Raw genomic sequence first — 19,690 nt, 5'->3', positions numbered from 1 at the left:
GTCTTGAATATCTATTACATATTTTTCTAAGCATATTTTATTTGTGTCAAATTAATACACCAAACACTATGATGACATCCAAAAATAGCCATGACTCAAGAAAAAGACCTTAAATACATCTAATATTATTTAGAAAAGATAAAAAAAAATAAAAAATCCAACCATAGAAAGAATTGAAGTTGATAAGCATAGTCCAGAGGTGATCTCAAAAGATCCATCCCAAACTAGGGAATACAGCATAATATCAGCTATCAAGCAAATTCCTTATGGCATCATTTCAGAAAAACCATCCAGAAAGGATATTTTAAGATAGTAGCATTAGTACTCTACTTCAAATAGAAATGATGTAATTCAACAAATACAGATAATCAACACCAGGAAAAGGCAAAGAGTGCTTTTGCTGCCACCAATCCATCAATTTGGGAGGAACTAAGCTTATTATGCGACGTTCCAGCCTTCAAGAGAATAAACTGAATGTGAATAACTGGAGATGTTTGCAGTCCCTGCAGAAAATCAAAACAATCTGCAAAGAGTAGACAACCCAGCAGTCTAATAATTACAGTAGATTCTACTGGGTGTCCTCGGAATAAAAGGCTACCATTCGTCCGTTCCACATCACATTCTTTTCAGCATTATAAGCACCCAGCAGCAAATCTAATAAAAACATTTCTTTTTAGCATATTAAATAGATGGTTCTAAATATCTTTCTGGATGTTAGAAAGACATAATTTTTTATCTTTTTTTTAAAGATATTATGCATGGTACAAGCCCAAGTAATATTTACATGATTTGGGCTAAGAGCCAATGCATTGCAAGCTCCAACACAACTATAAAAACAAGTAAGCGCATACCACTAACATGATGAAACTCAAAGTTACATGAGACTTGGAAGCCGATCTAATAAAGGTTAGCTCCGCATTCGTTTTCTTTGATTACCCTCTTCAGAATTTCCCTGCAGATGATAAATCAGAAATAAATCTCAGGTAGTTGGAAAATCAAAAGAAACTGAAGAGCAAGGAAGTGAAGGAACATGGATAATATATTTAGTCAACCGAACTTTCAACTTACATACAAGCTAACATGCTTTCATAAGTTTTTAACAGAGTACAAACCATACAGACCCCAATCTAGAAGAATATATATATATATATATATATATATATATATAACATGTTTGCAAGAGCACGGAAAAGATAAAAAAAAGGAGGTAGTTTAACACAAAACCAACATTCCACCAAAGTCACTTGTATAGCCATGATTCAATTTGGCTGCAAGCTCCAGCCATTAATTTTTCCAACAAAATGTATACATCCACATCTTGGATGAAGGTGGCGTGAGTGTGCAACTGATTTAAGTTTTTGGTGTTTCAATTAGCACTTTTATTGAAAAATACACCAATAGATAACAACACATCAAGTAGAAACATAAAAGATAAATTATGCTCAGACCAAAAGAAGCTAAAAGCAGGAGATAGAAATAGAAATGCATACCCCTTCATCATGTCCAAAATCTTCAGGGGGAACCACACTAGAATCGGATCTGCATTTAGCATGTACTATAGGACCTAACTGAGACCTATCCATGCCTGCTGTTGATCCATTAGATGAATTCAGGTAGACAGCTCCTCTATACATCCATTCCTCAGTTTCATCACTGTAGAAATCATCAAAAGGCTCTCCACATAATGCACATGTACTCTGCTCTTCGTCAGCAGGAACAGCCATTTCATCATCGTCCTTCTTCTCCACAGTGGTCTCAGTGGGCAAAAAACCAGGAGCTGCATCAGTTCCCAATGCCTCTGCACCACTGAGCCACATACTTGCACTTACAAACCAGTTGCGAGAAGATTTCTGCTTCCGGTTCTTAGACATCCGGTTTTTCGTAACATGCCAATCCATGTGAGTACTGTGCTCTTCTTGACACTTGAACCGAAGGCCACATGTTGTGCATTGTCTTGGCAGATCACCATACAATGCACTGATTGCAGATTCATAGCGCAGCTTGAGAAGGTCAGCATTGAACTCAAGTCCCACAGAGTCCTACATATTGAGCCACAAGGTTATTTTCAGGCTAATATTGCATTCTTTGAAAGAAAGAATGGAGAAGCTATTCAAACAAGTACCTGCACAGGAGTTTGTTTTGTCAATGAGATCAATCCTTGTGCCATGAGAGAGTTAAACAAACCCGAAAATGCACTGCCAGATGGTTGGCCGGGGACACCTGAACTAGCATTCTGAGGGAAAGGCATTGTTTGGGGAGGAGGACCAGGTGGCAAAGGTGGCCGAACCCCCACCTGTGAATGCAACATATTTGGAATATTGTTGACTGGTAAAGGCAGTTGTACAGCAGGTAATGCATTTGAAGGAACCATACTAATGGCAGTGCTATGCCCGTGAGTGTTGTATCCATGATTCAGTGGTGGTGCCAGGGGACGAGGTGGCATTGAAGTTACCCCAGATGGATGAAAATTCTCTCGGGCTTCATGAGATGGAAGTTGTTGTGGCTGAAAAGGATTTACATGTGCCTGGTTTTGCTGATTCAAAGCAGCATGCTGATTAGACATTGGTGTTGGCTTCATCGAATTGTAATCTTTGTTCTCAAAACTATTAAATGGTTGTTCAGGCATAACTGAACCCTTTTGTAAAACCTGATTTATGACAGTGCTGCTGGCATTTATTGGATCAAACTGACTTCTACTCTGCTCTGGTGGAGGAAAAATACGATGCACAGGAGGTGGCAGAGACTTTCGTGCATTTACTGGAGGCCAGACCCCTGATGATGGTGGCGCAACACTTGACCAGGTCCCTGAACTAGTAGAGTCAATATTAGAGCCCCATCTTGATGCAATGGCAGGAGGCCTATTAAGCTGTGCATCAATATCTGGAAGTTTTTCAGCAAGTGGAGAGTAATTCTCACCACCCAAAGAAGACACACCACTTCCAGATAAGGGCATCTGGAAATCCCGTCCTCTTCCTTTAGAATTCAGGAGATGTGCTGACTGATGGATGTGAGGTGGAAAATTCCAAGCTTCTTGATGATGACGGGAACCCGAGATCTGATTTCTCTCAGTTCGGAATCCAGGAATCTTGCTTGTTGATCCACGGCCAGACTGCAGGAAGCACATCAATTTCTTTTGGACGTGAGATCAAAGTTTGAAGTTGACTTTCTTTCCCAAGATACGCAAAAACATAATTGAAAACAGAAAGAAAAAAATGTACAGCTTGTTTCCTGGTTAATGAACAACACAGTCAACTGTTTCTTAAAACAAATAACAAGGGGAAAGGATAAAACACATGAAGATAACTTAACTGGGTATCTTCTTAATGAGTTAACTGACAATACAAATAATAAATTGAAATGCAAATCATCATCACATAATAATTTGAACTATGACACAGAATGCAGCAGTAAGCTCTAAAAGGTGCCAAATTGCAAGAGAATTGCCAGATGGAGGTAAAGAGGACAGAAAAAAACTCATTTTCAAATAAAGTCTAGTCAAATCCATTAAAAATATTAACCACCTTATTATAGAAAAGAAATCAAAATATTAGAAAAGAAATCAAAATACGTAAATGGAATCAAACAAGAGCCTAGCTTTTGGACAGTATATGAACAAGTAAATAAACTTAAACAGCAACACATAAGGAAACAAGTTGAGACAGCGTACACCCAGAATCGAGACTGCTTCTTCAGCAATATTAGAGGAGCCATCCACAAATGCCATTGGAGCCAGACTAGATCGATTGCTCCTGATATCAGATTCCGCATGGATAGCACTTAGCCTTCCAAAGGCAGGCCTTGGAACAACACTTCCAAAAGGTGGAATAGATGATGGCAAGAAATCATTACTCCTACCACGCTCTGACAAAGTAGGGCTCATATCTTCCCAATCAAATTCCTCTTCTTCAGTATTCTGCCATGATCTTGAAGCTACCTTATTGTGCACGCCATTTACGGCTAACTGTTCAATATGCAGAGGTTTACTACTTGTAATTCTTTTCCCCCTATCATCCCCATATGCATCTATTAAAGCTCTGGGTCCTTGATGTTCAAGTCCATTGCTAAGCCTATATCTAGCAGAAGGTTCAAATCGGTTATGGTTATCATCAGAATAATTATTTCTTCTTAATTCATTTGCCTCCTCATCTCTGACAATGGCTCTGCTGTGTCCATAATCAAATAGAGGATGAGATGGGGACAGCGCCTCAACAAACCTTCGAGGAGAATTCCCTACTGCAAAGTCATCAATTTCTGAAGATAAAGGCCTCTCGGCTCCAGTTGTTGAAGGCGACAAGCGTCTTGCAAGCCTGGAAGTTGAAGATGGTTGCAGCTTATTAGATCCAAGAGTGAGAGATGTACGGCCCACTCCAACCTGTGAAGATATGGCCTCTGCTTGATCACTTTCATATTCATCATATCCAACAGTAGGTTTTTTACCATATATTTTCAGATTTGAAGAAGTTCCCTTAGCGTGCTGAACATTCTGCAAAGATTGAATTACATTTTTAGCTTTGTATGTTTGTATTGACCACCCTGTCTGCATGCAAACAGATGCACATTGCATTACACAGTACACAACAGAGAATCAACAACAAAATATGACATAATCTCAAAATGTAGCTTGTGTGCTCATTTATTAAACTTACAATCAAATTATTTATTTTGTACATAGTAAACACTAGAGAACCAGCACACTACATTAGGAAGAATTTAGCCCGGAAGAAATTCCACAAAGTTGCAAAACAACTAAGAGGCTTTCCATTTGAGTGTTATGTGTTATAATAGTTGAGAGCCACGAGAATGTTAGGTTAAAGGGAGATGCAACATATAAACAAGCTCCAATGAGCTATTTTGCATAACTTTTACTTTGCTTAAGACTCATCTTGATCTCCACAGTCTACTACTGCAATGTTTAGCATCAAGAGGCCATCTTCATCCACTGATATTTCAGCCTTGAAACATCAAAATGATGACAATTTAACAGGGTATATGTATACTCCACTATGAATTCATTTTACTTAAAAATTAAATTCTAAAGTTTAAACAGGCCATTAGAAAGACCATATCACTGAACCTGTATTTTAACCACAAAATCCCAGGTGAAGATTCTAAAACAAGAAGTACATGGTTTCATCAGCAGGACTATAAAATAATAGCTGCAGGCACCAGAGAGAGGCAGAGATTTCATTGGAAACCTTACATTATCTGCAGTTGAATGATCCAGCTGACGCAAGTATTTTGGGTTCACATGTATGCCATGAGGTGGTCTGGGTGATTCAGAAGCTCTAAAGGAAGTCAAGCTTGATGACTGATCATTAACTTGTGGAGAAAAATGAAGTTGAGTCTCAATCTTGTGAAGTACAGAAGATGGAAACACTGAGGACCATGTGCCAAAAAGGTGGCGCATTGAAGGATATAAGCTAGGGTCAACTTGTCTGTATGCCTCGCAAAAAACCTGGTGAGGTGACAAGGTGACAAATATCACAATCATGCAGGATAAGCAATATACAGCATGGAAGATGGCAAGAGAAGAGAGCACAATACTCTGATTAACTCACCTCAGGCAAACGGGACGAGAAGTGCCTAATGTATTCACGGCCAATATTCTTGACAATGCTATCTAGAAGATATAATGAAGGCAGCTTTTGATCTACAGGGGCCTGCAAAAGATTAAAAGTAAACACAAACGACCTCCCCTTAGAAAAGAAAAGGCATAGATATATAAACTCAATTTTCTTTAAGATAGGGAAAAATGATAAGACAGGGAGAAAAGTTCAAACTTTTAAATTGGAGAACACAATGAAGATGAATATAATGGTCTCAAAATTCTCTTAACTTCAAAAAATTTGAAAGTCAATCCTGTCTTCAGTTTCTCAAAGTTACGTAATATATCTTTCCTAACTTCAACACTCAAAATATCTTTCCCTAACCCAAATTTATCAAAGGAACTAGACAAGTAACCAAGCAAAAAAACGAATTCATGACAGTGAGAAATCAAAAGGTTCAAAACCTAATGAATTCAACCAAAATAAATTGCAGAAAAAAAAAAGTTTTTTTAAAAGTAATTTCCTAAAATCCACAGACACACACAAAAAGAACAAGATTTGAAGCAACACCATCAACCAAGCAGCTGGAATCTGAACACTGTAAAATTTCAAATTGTTTTTCCTTTCCACTGATTCTACTTGAACATACAGACAAAAGCAATAACAGGTAGGGGAAAAAACTAAGACTTTCAATTTTGCAGCCCATCAAAGCTGAAAAGTTACGTCTCAACTAAATTTTATTCTAACTTCTTAATTCTCTCACATTTTCCCAACCAATACAAACATTCAAAAACTCTTAACACACACACACAACCTCTGCAAACCACAAAATACAACAAATTCCCCTCTCCAACGCCTTCAACTAAACCCGCCATCAATAACATCAAAGAAACCAATTTAAAACAACAAACACCAATACCAACTATATCAACAGTACTTTTATTAATAACCAAACCCTAAAACTCACCATTTCTCCCACATTTTACCAACGCCATAACTTATAAATTCATCAATACTAGCAATATTCTCATCCCAATAACTAAACCCTAAAATCCAAAATTAAGCGATACCACCTCACCGATTCTGAGACTACAAGAATATACTAAAATTATCATTATCTCTAGCATTACTCAATATCAAGAACAAAACCCTAAAAAATCCCACACATTAAAAAAAAAGCGAGAAATAAAAAACAGACCTCAACAATGCGGGCACAGAGAACATCAGCAATACCCTCACCATGCTCCCGCTGTTCTCCAGCAATAATAGTCAAATCTGTAATTATAGGTTTTGAATTAAACGTCAATTCATTCAAAACCGTCTCATAAATCTCCACCACATCCTCCAGACGCAAACTCGCCCCGTCACCACCACCATCGTCCTCCACTGCTGATCCTTGTCGTTGCTTCAATAAAGACCGGAACTTGTCAAGAACTGACGATGCTGATGGTTTCTGTGCCAGCAGTTCATTTGGCATGGTGGTGGTAACGGCTGCCGCAGCAGCCGCCTTGGTGGCGGCTTTAGGGTTTAGGAGTTTTGTGGGTTGCATTTGTTTCCATTAAGAGAGAGATTTGATAAGGAATGTGGAGAATTTGGGTTTATGAATTGGGGATTTTAAGGGGTTATAGCATTAAATTTTTATTTTCTAGAGAGAGAGAGAGTGTGTGTGTGAAATAGAGGAAACAAACTAGTGTGATTCTTTATTTTTATTTTTTTTATGGCTACTATCTTTTTTTTTCTTATCATTGAGTTAGTTTTAATATAGTCCCTATACTTTATTAATCTAATCAATTGTCCCTATAGTCTTAGTTGGGCCATCCAAATTAAGTCATTTTTTAATTGGCAATTGCCATATTTCCTAGTCAAGTTCTCTCATCTCACTTACTTCTCATTTCTTTATTCTATAATTCAAAAGAGAAATAGATAAAAAATAAAAAATATGAAATTAATAAAAATACCGCATCATAAATTTATAAGGATTAAATATAATTAATCATGATTGAATATAATTAAATTAGTTTTGCTAAACAATTGTAAATTTATAATTAACTCGTTTTTTTGTGAAATCATTAAGAGAGAGGCTTAATAGTAAGCTATTAATAAATACTTATATTGTAACATTCTTCAATTAAGTATTTAAATCAAAGCATTTCTCATTTAAAACTAAAGTGTCCACCATTTGATGTGAGTTAAAAAATAAATAAAGAGATTGTTTGGCTTTCTATTTTTATATATTTCAAAATAATTATAACTAATGCTTTTTTTATTATTATAATATCCTTAATAATGATAAGAAACTTACTTTTTTTAATACTTTTTTAATTTCTTCTTATTTTTCTCCCTAAATATGTCATATATCTCACACAACTACTTAAAAACCTTCAAAAAAAACCCCAAAACCAAATTCATGTATGGTTTTTAATGATTAAGGATAATATTAGAATCTCTTAAGAACTAGAATGATAATATTAACAAATTCTAAATAAAAGGGGCTGGATTAGATCACCGGTCAATCTACGGGGACCGAAATGAAGTTTACACGCGAGACGTTAAGACCTTATTGGTTTTGTACTTTGCACGGTGTGCTAGTTTTGACCCTTCTTTAAATACATAGGTATCCAGCAGTTTGCGCTTCTAGTGACAGAAAGAAAGAGCTTTTGGAATTTGGGGTGGAAAAAATATAATCGACTCCTTCTGGATTGAGGAGAAATCAAGCTGCCCTCTTCTTTTTTAGGTAAGCCTGCAACTGAACTTCTCAAGTTTTTCCATATTAGTATCTATGACTATGATGTTTTGCTAGAATGATTTGCCTAAGTTCTTGCAATTTTTAGTAGTTGGTTGAATTTTGATACTTATTGCTATGTTTTTCTAGTTGGGAAAGAGATATATATTCTTAGATTTGGAGCCTTTTGCTGAGGACAAGGAATAATTTTCAAGTTTTTATGAAAAATTTCTTGAATTAAATTTGATTTTATGGTTTGAGCCAATCGTCATCAGTAGAAGTTTGTATTACCTAGTTTTATATGATTAATGTTGTAGTCTTCCCAAATTAAGCTTGCTATAATTTGATTTGGTTAGATTAAATTTGCAGCGGTGGTGCCTAGCTAGTGCTTCCGATTTTCATTGTCCTGCTAATTTCTTTCTTTTTTTTATAGTGAGATAAATCAAGCTTCTATGATTCTTGGTAATTTCCTTATTTTATTTACGTTAGCAAATTAACTGGAATCATGAGTGAAAGTGGTCAGGCCAAAAGCCAGAAGCATAGAACATGCATGATGAAAGGGACATAATAAAAAATCTGCCAGGCACAATGCTTCTGCATATATTATCTTTCCTTCCTGCAAAAGATGTTCTCAAAACTAGCATATTATCTTGGCACAAGGCCTAAGTAGCGGGATGGCCAAGTCAACCCTTAAATGTCGTTGTTTCATTTTTAAGAAAATAAAAACCAAAATGATGTTATTTTGGACAAAAATTAAAAAAGAAACCCTTGGAGTTGACGTAACTAAGTCTCACTCAGGTTTGGTTGGAGTCAACCAGGTCATGGGTTGATTTGTCGGGTCATATAGGTTTGACCGAGTCAACATTCAACCTAGTTCAAAAGGGCTAGGCTCTGGGCTGGCAGGTCACCAGGTCGACTTGCTGGGCTTGGTTGGGTTTAGTAACTATTCACACATGAGACAACTTTGTTCCTTCGTATTTAATCCAATTTTATCTTATCGCATCTGCTCATGAGTCATGACATAATGCAATCCTCACAAACTTGTCTACATGGCTCTTTGGTATAAAAACCAAATATAAATATTTTTAAAAAAACCATGTATGATCTGCTTGCATTTTACATTTGTAACCAGGGCTGTGGGCGCCACCAACCTACTTAGTTCATGTAAGTGGATCCTTAAAGCCAAAAATTGCCTTGCTATTTAAAACTACATGTGTGTAAATTACAATTGACTTCAAAATAATAAGCATGGTTGGAAGTAATTTTTTTCAACATTTTAGCATGTTATGAATTTTTTCCGAACATTTTTTAGTAACTTATCTCTACCAAACATGCTGAATTTTGAATTCAGCTTTGATAAACAAATCACCCTGCTTTTACTTGGATGTTTCGCGGGTCAAATTGGTACCATTGCAACCAAAAACATCTGAGGTACTAGTCCTTGCCTACAAAGTAGAACTTTGATTGTTGGCCTAAACAGACATGCAAGCTTGTAACTATTGAAGTTTGTTTCTAGTTCAGAATTTCTGATGATAGAAAAGGTTAATTATAGAAATATTCATTTGTGTCTGTTCTTATGGAATTTTGTAGTTTAATTAGCTTTATGGCTTTCTCTATGTATATCTAGAAGCTGTTAAAGTTTGCACAGTCAGTTCTTCATTTTATATCCAATTTTCCATGTCTTTAACTACGATGTTTCACTAGGAAACTGGAGTTAGTTTTTGAATTCTAAGTTTTGATGTTGATTAATGATTATGATGTTTCCCAAGAAGAAACAAAGATATTTGCTGAAAGTTGTTCTTTTTCAGTGATTGTAGATAAGAACCTTGTGTATTGGGGTGAAGACATGAAATTGAAAGAATATGGGAAAATTTCAGACTGGGTTTAAAATGATCGCAAAAATTTAATTATTTGTTTGCCAATGAGCAAAACCCTTTGTATTGATAATGATTATGATACATATTCTATCATTATTGATTATTGATTATCATGGAGAAAAGAGTGTAGCTTAGAAGTTGTAGTCTTGGAGGACTGATCATAGTATTCTGTGTATTGGGATAAAGAAATGAAATTGGAGGAAAATGGGAAATTTTTAAAACTGGGTTTGAGACCATTTGGTTGTTTTTTTAGTGGATGGAACAATTCTGTTGGATTTTTATTTGTTGACCTTTGTTATTTTTCTCAAAATAAGCTTGTTGCTGCTTGTGGAACTTGTAAATAGGAAAACAATTAACAGAATGCACAGAGCTTTCATTTCTTATTTAACTGTTTGATTTAATTTCCAGTGATCTTTCTAAGCTCCTTATTTTGTGTACTTCAGTAAGTCAACAGAATCATGGATGCAAGTGCTCAAGTAATCTGTGGCAAAAGCCAGAAGCTGGAAACAGAAGAGGGAAGGAATTTAATCAGAAATATACCAGATGTTATTCTCTTTCCTCCCAATGAAAGATGTTGTCATAGCATATTATCTAAAAGATGGAAAAACCTATGGATGTCGGTCCCCAATCTGGACTTTGAAGAAGAAGGCATATTTGGTGACAGGGTGCATTTCATGAATTTTGTCGAAAGAGTTATGATGCTTTGTAGTTTCTCAGATACAAGAACTTCTCCCCTCATGTGATGTGCACTCTGATGCATCTCACATTAATACATGGATATTTGCTGCACTGTGTTGCAAATTTCAAGAATTGAAACTTGACCTTTACCAATACAATGCAAACGAGTCATTATTACCTCATTGTCTATTTACTTTTCAGTCATTAACTGTATTGGAACTATACCTATTTCATGATCTTAAACTTCTTTCAACCATATGCCTTCCCAATCTCAAGGAGTTGAAATTGCCATTTATTACATTTGTGGATGACCACTCAACACAGCTCTTTGATGGTTGCCTGAATTTGCGTAAGGTGACTCTTGATGAATGCACATGGAAGGATGAGAAGTTTGTTTTTATTTCTTCTCCTATGCTCAAATTCTTATCTATATGTGATCTTACATGGGATGACGGCAGTCCAAATGATTGTCAAGTTGTGACTTGTGGAACAAATCTCAAATTCTTTTCCTACAGCGGTGAACTCAAAACAGATTTTTGCTTATATTCATCCTCACTGGTTAATGGATGTATGGATTTGAGATCAGTGACAGTGTCTGAGTGGATGGAAAACAAAGGGAAGCTGCTTATCACGTGCGTAAGCTTCTTAAGGGGTTCTCTAGTGTTGAAAGCTTGACAGTATCACCTGTTGCATTGGAGGTATATATGTTTCCATTTAAGTTGTAATCGAGAACTTGTAGTCATCAAGCTCACTGCTGTTGATTAGATATGTTGAGTTCATGGAACATATGATGTTTTTTTCAGATTGGAAAAAAGAAGTACGACGCCAAGAAACAGTGAATAATTAATTTCTTATATTTTTTTTTTCCGAAACATAATTTCTTCTTTCTTTCTTTATTTGTTTTTGGTTGATGGTCACTACGAGGATGATTCTTTACTTTTTTTTTTTTTTAACGTGGATGTCCGGGCCAGCTTGCGCGTACCTCGACTAATCCCACGGGCCCTGAAGTTAACGATCATATAAGCCTCCAGTGGCCATCATATGAGCAACCACATGGCTCGAACATGAGACCATAAAGGAAGCAAACCTCTTGGTCTTAAACTTTTATCACTGGGCCACCACCAAATGGTTAGACGATTCTTTACTTTGTACTTTGTGGATCACCGTTCCCTAATTTATTTATTTTTTTATTTCTCCCTGTTTCGGAGGTTCTGCAACCATCTTTATCTGCAGGCTTTGACTGCCTGGAGAAACCAGCAAAACCATGAATCGCTAGCTACTGTAGCTTTATTGGAAAGAAAAATAAAGATGCACACACTATCTTATTGTCCCTTTAGGAACGATATAAGGAATTTTCGAGACCACCACTCCTCAAAAAGATCGATCAATCTCATCGATCCCATATATATATTCTCATTCTTTCTTCTAAGCATGCCAAGACAAGTTCGAATGAAGAAAAAAAAAAGTAAGTATTCCTTCAAAGGTAGAGACAGGTCAGAAAACCAAGTTGCTCATTTCTCCTTCCTCTTTCGGGAAAAAGTTAGGTTATCCAAAGCTATTTTATCATCATGAACACATTCGTCTTTCCCAATCCATAATAATTTTATTTCTATTTCATTTATCCAAAGTTTTTTTTTTTTCGTTTTAAAAATGTTTTAAAAAAATTTAAAATGTTTTTATTTTTTTTTCTTCAAATTAATGTTTTTTAGTATTTTTAAATTATTTTAATGTGCTGATATCAAAAATAATTTTTTAAAATAAAAATAATATTATTTTGATACATTTCCAAGTAAAAAACACTTTGAAAAGTGACTGCAAGCACACTCGCAAACACCCCTTGGTTGATGTATCTTTTATATTTTGTTGTTGTCTTCTTCTCTTCTTTTTTTTTTTTTTTTTGGTTCCTCATTTATGTTTGTAAATATCTATTTATGTGACTTTAACTCTAGTTTACCAGACTCTTACTGGCGCTAAAATTATCATATTTGTTATATATACTATTGATTATTAACAAAAAAAAAAAAACTGGAGAAAAATTATTACACTTTCAAATGTTATTATTCTTTTAACGATCGATGATCCTTATAGAACTCATAATCATAAGGCAAGTAATGTTCCATTTCATTTGGTTCAGATTTATCTGTTTTTAATAATTCTGAAATGATTTTTCCTATGACACAATAAGAGTTTCAGATTGGAAAAAAGAAAAATAAATATCTTATTATCCCTGACGACGTGAGATAAAGAATTTTGGAGACCACCACTCCTCAAGAAGATCAATCTCATCCTATATTCTTATTCTTTCTTCTAAGCATGCCAAGATAAGTTTGAAAAAAAAAAAAAAAAAGGTTCTTCAAGGATTCCTTTAAAGGTAGAGACAGCCCAGAAACCAGGTTGCTAATTTTTCTATTAGAATGGAGTAAATAAGACTACGCTTCATTCAAGTATGTGTTAGGGACTCCAAAAGATTTTAGATTTATAGACGATACTAGCAGCTTGGTGTTTGAATTTAGATTTTTTATTTTGACGATATGATGAAATTTGTGCATAAATGTTTTGTTCAAATTATGATTTAGTTACAATGATTTGGATTAAGCTTAGCTTGATTTAGTTAAATAAATAGCATATTGTTAAAATATGATTTTTTTTCTCTCTAATTGTAATAGGCTATATGTGGTTTTTTAACCTCCCCACCTTTTGGATTTATCTAAACCTCCTACAAACTCATTATTTACATCCTCTTTCTAGTAGAAAACTTCATGACAATACATTATATTGGATTACTTTTGAGGTTTTTTTTTTTTTAATAAGTATGTGATTAAGACCAAATTTTTTTGAGTTTTTCCCTTTTACTCCTTGTCACCTCAGTTTTATCATCTTTTATTAGATGATGACCAGAAGAAATTACTTCTTGAATAGATTTCCTATAAAGAAAACATGTCTTTAAAAAATATATCATTCTTTGATTTTATTATTGTAGTGGAATGAAAATCCTCACTAATTGGCATGTATACTAGAAATCAATATACATTATTATTATAATCATATCCAATAAATATATAATTCATATTTTTAGATCTTATCTTGATCCTTTTAGGATCATGTGTTGCTATTTTTTCAAAGCATGTTTATACTTTGAGATATTTATAGGAAAATTCTTCTATCTTTCCACAACTTATATGATATCTTTTCTAACTTCTTGTGACATACTTTATTAGGTGAATAATTAGCAGTCAAGATTTTCTTCAGTCACAAGTTATGAGATGCTTGCAAACTTATCAATATCACATTGATCATTTCATTTAAAGTTTAATTCTTTCGCTTTGAAATGTCATTTTATTTAGGTGAATAATAAGCGATATTTTGGTCGATAATATTATTTAGAAAAAAAACAATTCACTAAATTATGTTTTGTACACTCCACATTTATTTCTTCTTATTACCTTTATCTCTTTTCAGTTGATTTTTAACTTTTTTTTAATGTGTACATATTTAAATAGCCTTAATTATGCTTCTTAGCATATAGGTATAATAATCTATCAAAGTAATACAATATTTTTTTTTCTCATTTTTAGTATGCATAAATTATAAATCATCAATATCTGAGTGGATTAAACCCAGAAGTTCACTACTTATTTTAATTAGTTCAAAAGAAGTCTTTGTGAATTTTAATTCTATATAAATTTCACATTTATGATTTTTTTTTAAACCAATAATTGGTAAAAATTCAAGATTAATTAATATTTATATGGAATTATAATTCACATATCAAAGCCTGTCATACTATAAATTAAAATACTCAAGCAAGTATGAAAAAGAGGCACCCTTATCATTATTAATCTCATTTTTTGTTATAATAGTTATTACATTCATTTTAAAAATATGATCACAAAGATACTTCTTTCTTATAAACACCTCCTTTTTATTTAGGATAAATTATCATTTTCAAAGACCATCTGAAAACTATTTCTGCTCAGTAATAAGCTAAACATTAAATTCTTACTAATATCAATACCATGAAGTACATTGTTAAGAATAAAAAGCTTTTTGAAAGTCATCTTTATAATGATCTTTTTCAATACTAAATGCCTTTAAGGTTGATGAATTTTTCATTTACATCTATTCACCATCAACCTCATTATAAGTGAAGAACATCTTTATCTTAGCACAAACAAGTCTTGTAGCACTATTATCAATCTACCACTACTCATGGTAGTTGATCAGGTTCATTTTGAAGACACCCATAAACAAACTAATCTCTAACACTTTATTCTAGAGATTATCAATCTCAGCAACATTGGCTTGAGTAACTGTTCCTTTCTTAAAAAAAAATTTGTTGAGACTTATTTTTGTAATATTTTGCTTGATATGTAGTTTGTTGTAGATAAAACATTTGCCTTTGAATTTCATAGCAATATATTTGGAATTGGCTATCCTTTCAAAAAAAATATATTCTTCTATTCTATCTTCAACCTCAAAATAAAATTTTAAACTATAATCTCCTTTCACTTATATTTAAGGAAGTTTTTGAAATCTTTCTAAGATAGTGATAATTTTTTAAATAATAGCTCTCATATAGAAAGATTTATATTCAAAAACATCGCCTCAACATAAACATTATGTAGGATGAGTTGAAACTCTTAAACTTGATTTATTACAATCTTCAAATATTCAACCATATTGAAGTTAAGAATTTTATTGACTATGAATTTTTTTATAGTGGCATCTTCAACTTTATACTTTTGACCAAAAACTTCTTATTGTGTCTTTGCTCTATTAATGGAACTATACCCATTATAAAATATATTCTCCATTTCATTCAAGATATAGTTTTTATATACTAAATTGCATTGCATAAATACATCCATAATTGACATTATATTAGGATCAGATTCATTATAGGATAGTTTTGATGCATCTTTAATTAAGAATTTTTTCAAGTTAAAGGTAATCAAATAAACTACATTTTATATTCTCACTTTTTAAAATTTAAATTATTAAATTATTCAGGTTTTTTACTACGCATCACACACAAAAGATGATGATGGAATCTCTTTACTAAAATAGAACTTTTCGTTAAAGCAATTGTAGGAGCAACAATCTCTATAGTAGAAGTCAAAATTATTTTAATTGTAAATAAACAACAATCATGCATCACATAAGGTGATTGTGGAATCTTCATTGGTGGGAGTGAATTCTAAATTCCCACAATTGTGTGAAAGGTAACATGTGAACATGTCCTATTGATTTGACAAAAGAAGAATAATCAGAGGGTTAACGCTGGGCTTTTCTTCTATATAATGCCTATGAGGCCTCTACATTTCTTCATTGCATTGCATCCTTATCAGTTATCTAGCCAACGAGGTTTCTTAGCTCTACTGATAATATGGATTGCCTTCAAGAAAACTTCTTTGAAACACCAGTTCATTTATTTTCTGGTTTTGCTCCCCGTAGCCGAAAAGTCGTTGAAACACCAATTCAATGCTCTACTACTGCCTTTTATAAGTTCTTCAAGAAACAAGCAAACTTCTTACCGAATGTCTGCGGTTCTGTTGTGCAGACAATAGGACTTGTTGACAGTAACAAAAGCTGGGTTAATACTGTTGGCTCTCGCAAGGTGATTGAAATCCTGTCTGCCGAGTCTTGCCGTGGTACGTACGAGATTAATTAAGGATGCAATTACAATATTACAGTACTGATCCATTCAATAAATGATTTGAATTCTAGCTATAATAGATCAAATTCTGATTAAAATGACTAGGACATTTATAAGACTAGGCATTGATTTTTTAATTATAATCAGATACTGCGGAGAAATTCAAGTATATAGTTGAAGCCATTGACGACCGCTCCAGGAAAATCACCTACAAATTGCTGGAAGGATCGTTGCTGCAATTATATGACAACTTCACCGTCACTCTACAGGTTACTTCTGCCAGCACCGCAAAATGGACCATCGAATATCAGAAAAAAAAGCCAACCAGCGAAGACCCTGATTTTTACCTCAAACTTTTTCCTACTATCAACGCTACTGTTGATATTTATCTTCGTTCTAATGATGACTAAACATATCCAACATCACAGAACATGCCCTTACTAGTGTCTGTATTGAGGAATAAAGAGTTCAAAGGAGCTTTAATTATATGCATGCATGGTCCCGCCCACTTATATACTAAGATGTAAAACGTATGTACCTTTTGGTTTGGCTTGCTAGGCTACCATATATATTCACTCACTTGAAGGCTGGCTCCTGGTATGCTTCCCTTCTATGGAGGTTGTAGCATGAAAGGGCGATGCCTTCTGATATTGTGGGTATTTATGTAACCAAGGCGGCCATCCCTCTATATATGTATCTTGTCTGTGTCGATGAATAATAATAACGTGTGCGCTTTAATCACTAAAATTCAATGTGTTTTATAATAATAATAATAATAATAATAATAATATATGCTATGGAGTGATATCATGAGGTGAATTGAATCATTTCTAATAATTAATTACAGTAATAGTTAGAAAATATATAAATTATATCTTAGAAATTCATCTTACAACTTAAGTTTTTGTATTAGTTTTTTGACATGGTATCAAAGTTTTGATGACCAAACGGTCATGAGTTCGAATCTCATTATTTTTATTTATGTGATAAAAATTACGCATGAGATAGTGTGGTCCTGTGCAGGTTTCATCAATTATATATTAAAACTTTACCTAACAGTTTAAACTTCTGAATTGAAATGGTTCTTTCACAATAATTAACAAGAATAAAATTATAAAAAAATAAATATTTAATATTTAAAAAAGTTTTAAAAACTGTTTTACACCCACCAATAGCGTACACAACCAGAATGGGATGGAATAGAGCCATCCCTCTTTCCACCCTTGCAGCCTTTGGAGAGCCATGCCATCTCTACTGGACTCTGTTGCATCATCTTCTTCCTCCAGCATGAGGTTAAAGGCCTTCATGTTGTACTCAATAGCGTCAAAGACTGGAAAATGCAGAGGATCATGATCCTGTATAATAACATGATAATCAGTTCCTCTCAGCTTAAAATTTACCGACTCCTTAATGAATCTGCTTTGTCTTGTTCCAGCTAAAATGTTAATACGGACAAGACTGCTGTATCAAAAACTAATCTTGACAAAACTAATTCTGCCATACGCTGACAGAATCTTGTTGTTGCTATTTACATTCCAATAAACAATTGGTAGGTCAGTGACCTCAAGCCAGGCAAACCGATCGATAGGACCATCCGTCAATGCTAGGCCTTAATTCACCAAAGTAGACACTCCATGGTGTTGTATCCATTTCGAATGCTTCCATCATAATACCATAAGAATCAAATGATATGAGAACTTGTGTGGCTATTCCTTAGGCACACAATCTCCTCCTCAGAAGGATCATGGATAATATCGAGTGCATAGGCGCATTGGGACTACCACTGGCAACTTTACCTTGCTTCTCCCGAATCACAGCAGACAACCTATTTTGATTCCCCGATTGTACCACCATAATATTAACGCTCGATTTTGTAAAATAGTATTTGGTTTTGTCGATTAAAGACTGATTCAGAAGCGTAGTCTTTACCCTATTAATAACTAATAAAACCAAGTTGCTAGAATAGTGGTTTAAATTTGTTTAGTGTATGTATAATATTATTAATTATATGATTTAGTAGTATAAAATGAACTCCAATTATTAGTATATTATTGCCGGGCATTCGAGAGTAGAAAGGAAATTAACAAGGTGCCAGCAACACTCCCAAGCAATCGCAACAGCTTGGTTTAAATATCTTTCATTTGATCTCTTTTGGATTGTTCTATGTCAGTTAGTTTAGGTTAATAATTTTTTGAATATATATATGGAATATAAGCCATGAGATCACCTAGGGTAAAATCCTACTAAAATGAACTATTTGTTTGAATTTTAATGCATGGTTGTGGTTTTATAGTTAATTTATGTTTTATCTTATTACAGATGAAAGAAAATTGGATTTCTAGGCTGGGAACTAACAATCATGAAACATGTGAGATCCTTAGTCTTTCTTGTTACGAAAACCATAGAAAAGATGTATTTTAGGTATTGTTGTTTGATTTGAACTAAGCTTGGTCATTAGGTTTAGCAGTGAAGATCTTTCCATGTTTTTATTGTTGCAAAAAATTAACAAATGAAGTGCAATATATATGCTAGATTCTATCCAATAGCACTGACCCTCTTTAGAACTAGAACACGAGCATATATAAAACATGGCATTCACATGCATACTTTTTTTTAATTTTTAATTTTTATTATATTTCTATCTATCCAAAATGTGAGATAGAAAAACGTATCACTATTTTTATTATATTTTCATCAATCAAATGAATGTCAAAATGACCCATATGGGTTTCAATGTGGTAAAAAGAAATTGGAAAGGGTTATTGAGTGACCCATTTGAATCATAGTTTTAAAACCTGACTCGACCCAGTGGATCGATCCAGGACTTGGCTGACCCGGAGCTAGAACTGAGTTGGGTTTATAAAAAAAATAAGGGTAATTAAAAGCCCGGCTGACCCGTTCGACCTTACGAGTTGACCCGATGACCTGTTGACCCGGAAAACTCGGTTGCAACCCGTTGACTGTTTTTTTATTTTTTACTAAAATAATATCGTTTTAATTTATAAAAAAAAATTAAGGTTACCTAGGTGACTCGGTTAAAACCCGTGACCCGTGTCTTAGGCCGGGTCACCCACTGGGCCTGATTTAAAAGCACTGATTTGAAGGATCACCAAATACCCTAATTCAATCCAAGCACAATGTGATAAGACTTTGAATGGGCCATCGAAAGAAATCACAATTTGATGTCCATGAGCATTAACTACAATTAAAT

At 34.0% G+C, this 19,690-nt stretch overlaps 2 protein-coding genes and 1 long non-coding RNA gene across 9 annotated transcripts; 2 read left to right on the top strand and 1 right to left on the bottom strand.

Moving 5' to 3' along the window:
- Window positions 1-166: 166 nt before the first annotated feature.
- LOC7479082 (polyadenylation and cleavage factor homolog 4) lies at window positions 167-7,242 on the bottom strand. Of its 7 annotated transcripts, none has more exons than XR_002981418.2 (8): window positions 6,745-7,242; window positions 5,559-5,660; window positions 5,201-5,455; window positions 3,668-4,537; window positions 2,123-3,109; window positions 1,491-2,039; window positions 852-952; window positions 167-654 (listed from the first exon to the last, which is right to left on the bottom strand). XR_002981418.2 is itself a non-coding variant. In XM_024599569.2 (8 exons), exons 1-8 carry the CDS (start codon window positions 7,093-7,095, stop codon window positions 908-910), a joined length of 3,045 nt encoding a protein of 1,014 aa, XP_024455337.2. In that variant the 5' UTR covers window positions 7,096-7,242; the 3' UTR covers window positions 656-907. The 7 variants fall into 7 exon arrangements, 4 of the variants coding, with proteins under 4 accessions (XP_024455337.2, XP_024455334.2, XP_024455336.2 ...); XR_002981419.2 differs by having other exon boundaries at window positions 167-503; XR_002981420.2 differs by having other exon boundaries at window positions 167-455.
- Window positions 7,243-8,131: 889 nt separating this feature from the next.
- LOC112327192 (uncharacterized) lies at window positions 8,132-11,079 on the top strand. The gene is made up of 2 exons (XR_002981270.2): window positions 8,132-8,280; window positions 10,589-11,079. It is a non-coding gene; the product is annotated as an uncharacterized LOC112327192 (long non-coding RNA).
- A 5,064-nt stretch (window positions 11,080-16,143) lies between these two features.
- On the top strand, window positions 16,144-17,226 carry LOC7479080 (kirola). Its single transcript, XM_002305564.3, has 2 exons — window positions 16,144-16,474; window positions 16,627-17,226. Exons 1-2 carry the CDS (start codon window positions 16,210-16,212, stop codon window positions 16,887-16,889), a joined length of 528 nt encoding a protein of 175 aa, XP_002305600.1. The 5' UTR covers window positions 16,144-16,209; the 3' UTR covers window positions 16,890-17,226.
- Window positions 17,227-19,690: the final 2,464 nt, after the last annotated feature.

The sequence above is a fragment of the Populus trichocarpa genome, chromosome 4, assembly GCF_000002775.5.
Source record: "Populus trichocarpa isolate Nisqually-1 chromosome 4, P.trichocarpa_v4.1, whole genome shotgun sequence".
Classification (NCBI taxonomy): Eukaryota; Viridiplantae; Streptophyta; class Magnoliopsida; order Malpighiales; family Salicaceae; genus Populus; species Populus trichocarpa.
The sequence above is the reverse complement of the archived record's forward strand: the minus strand, read 5'-3'. Positions and strand labels throughout refer to the sequence as shown.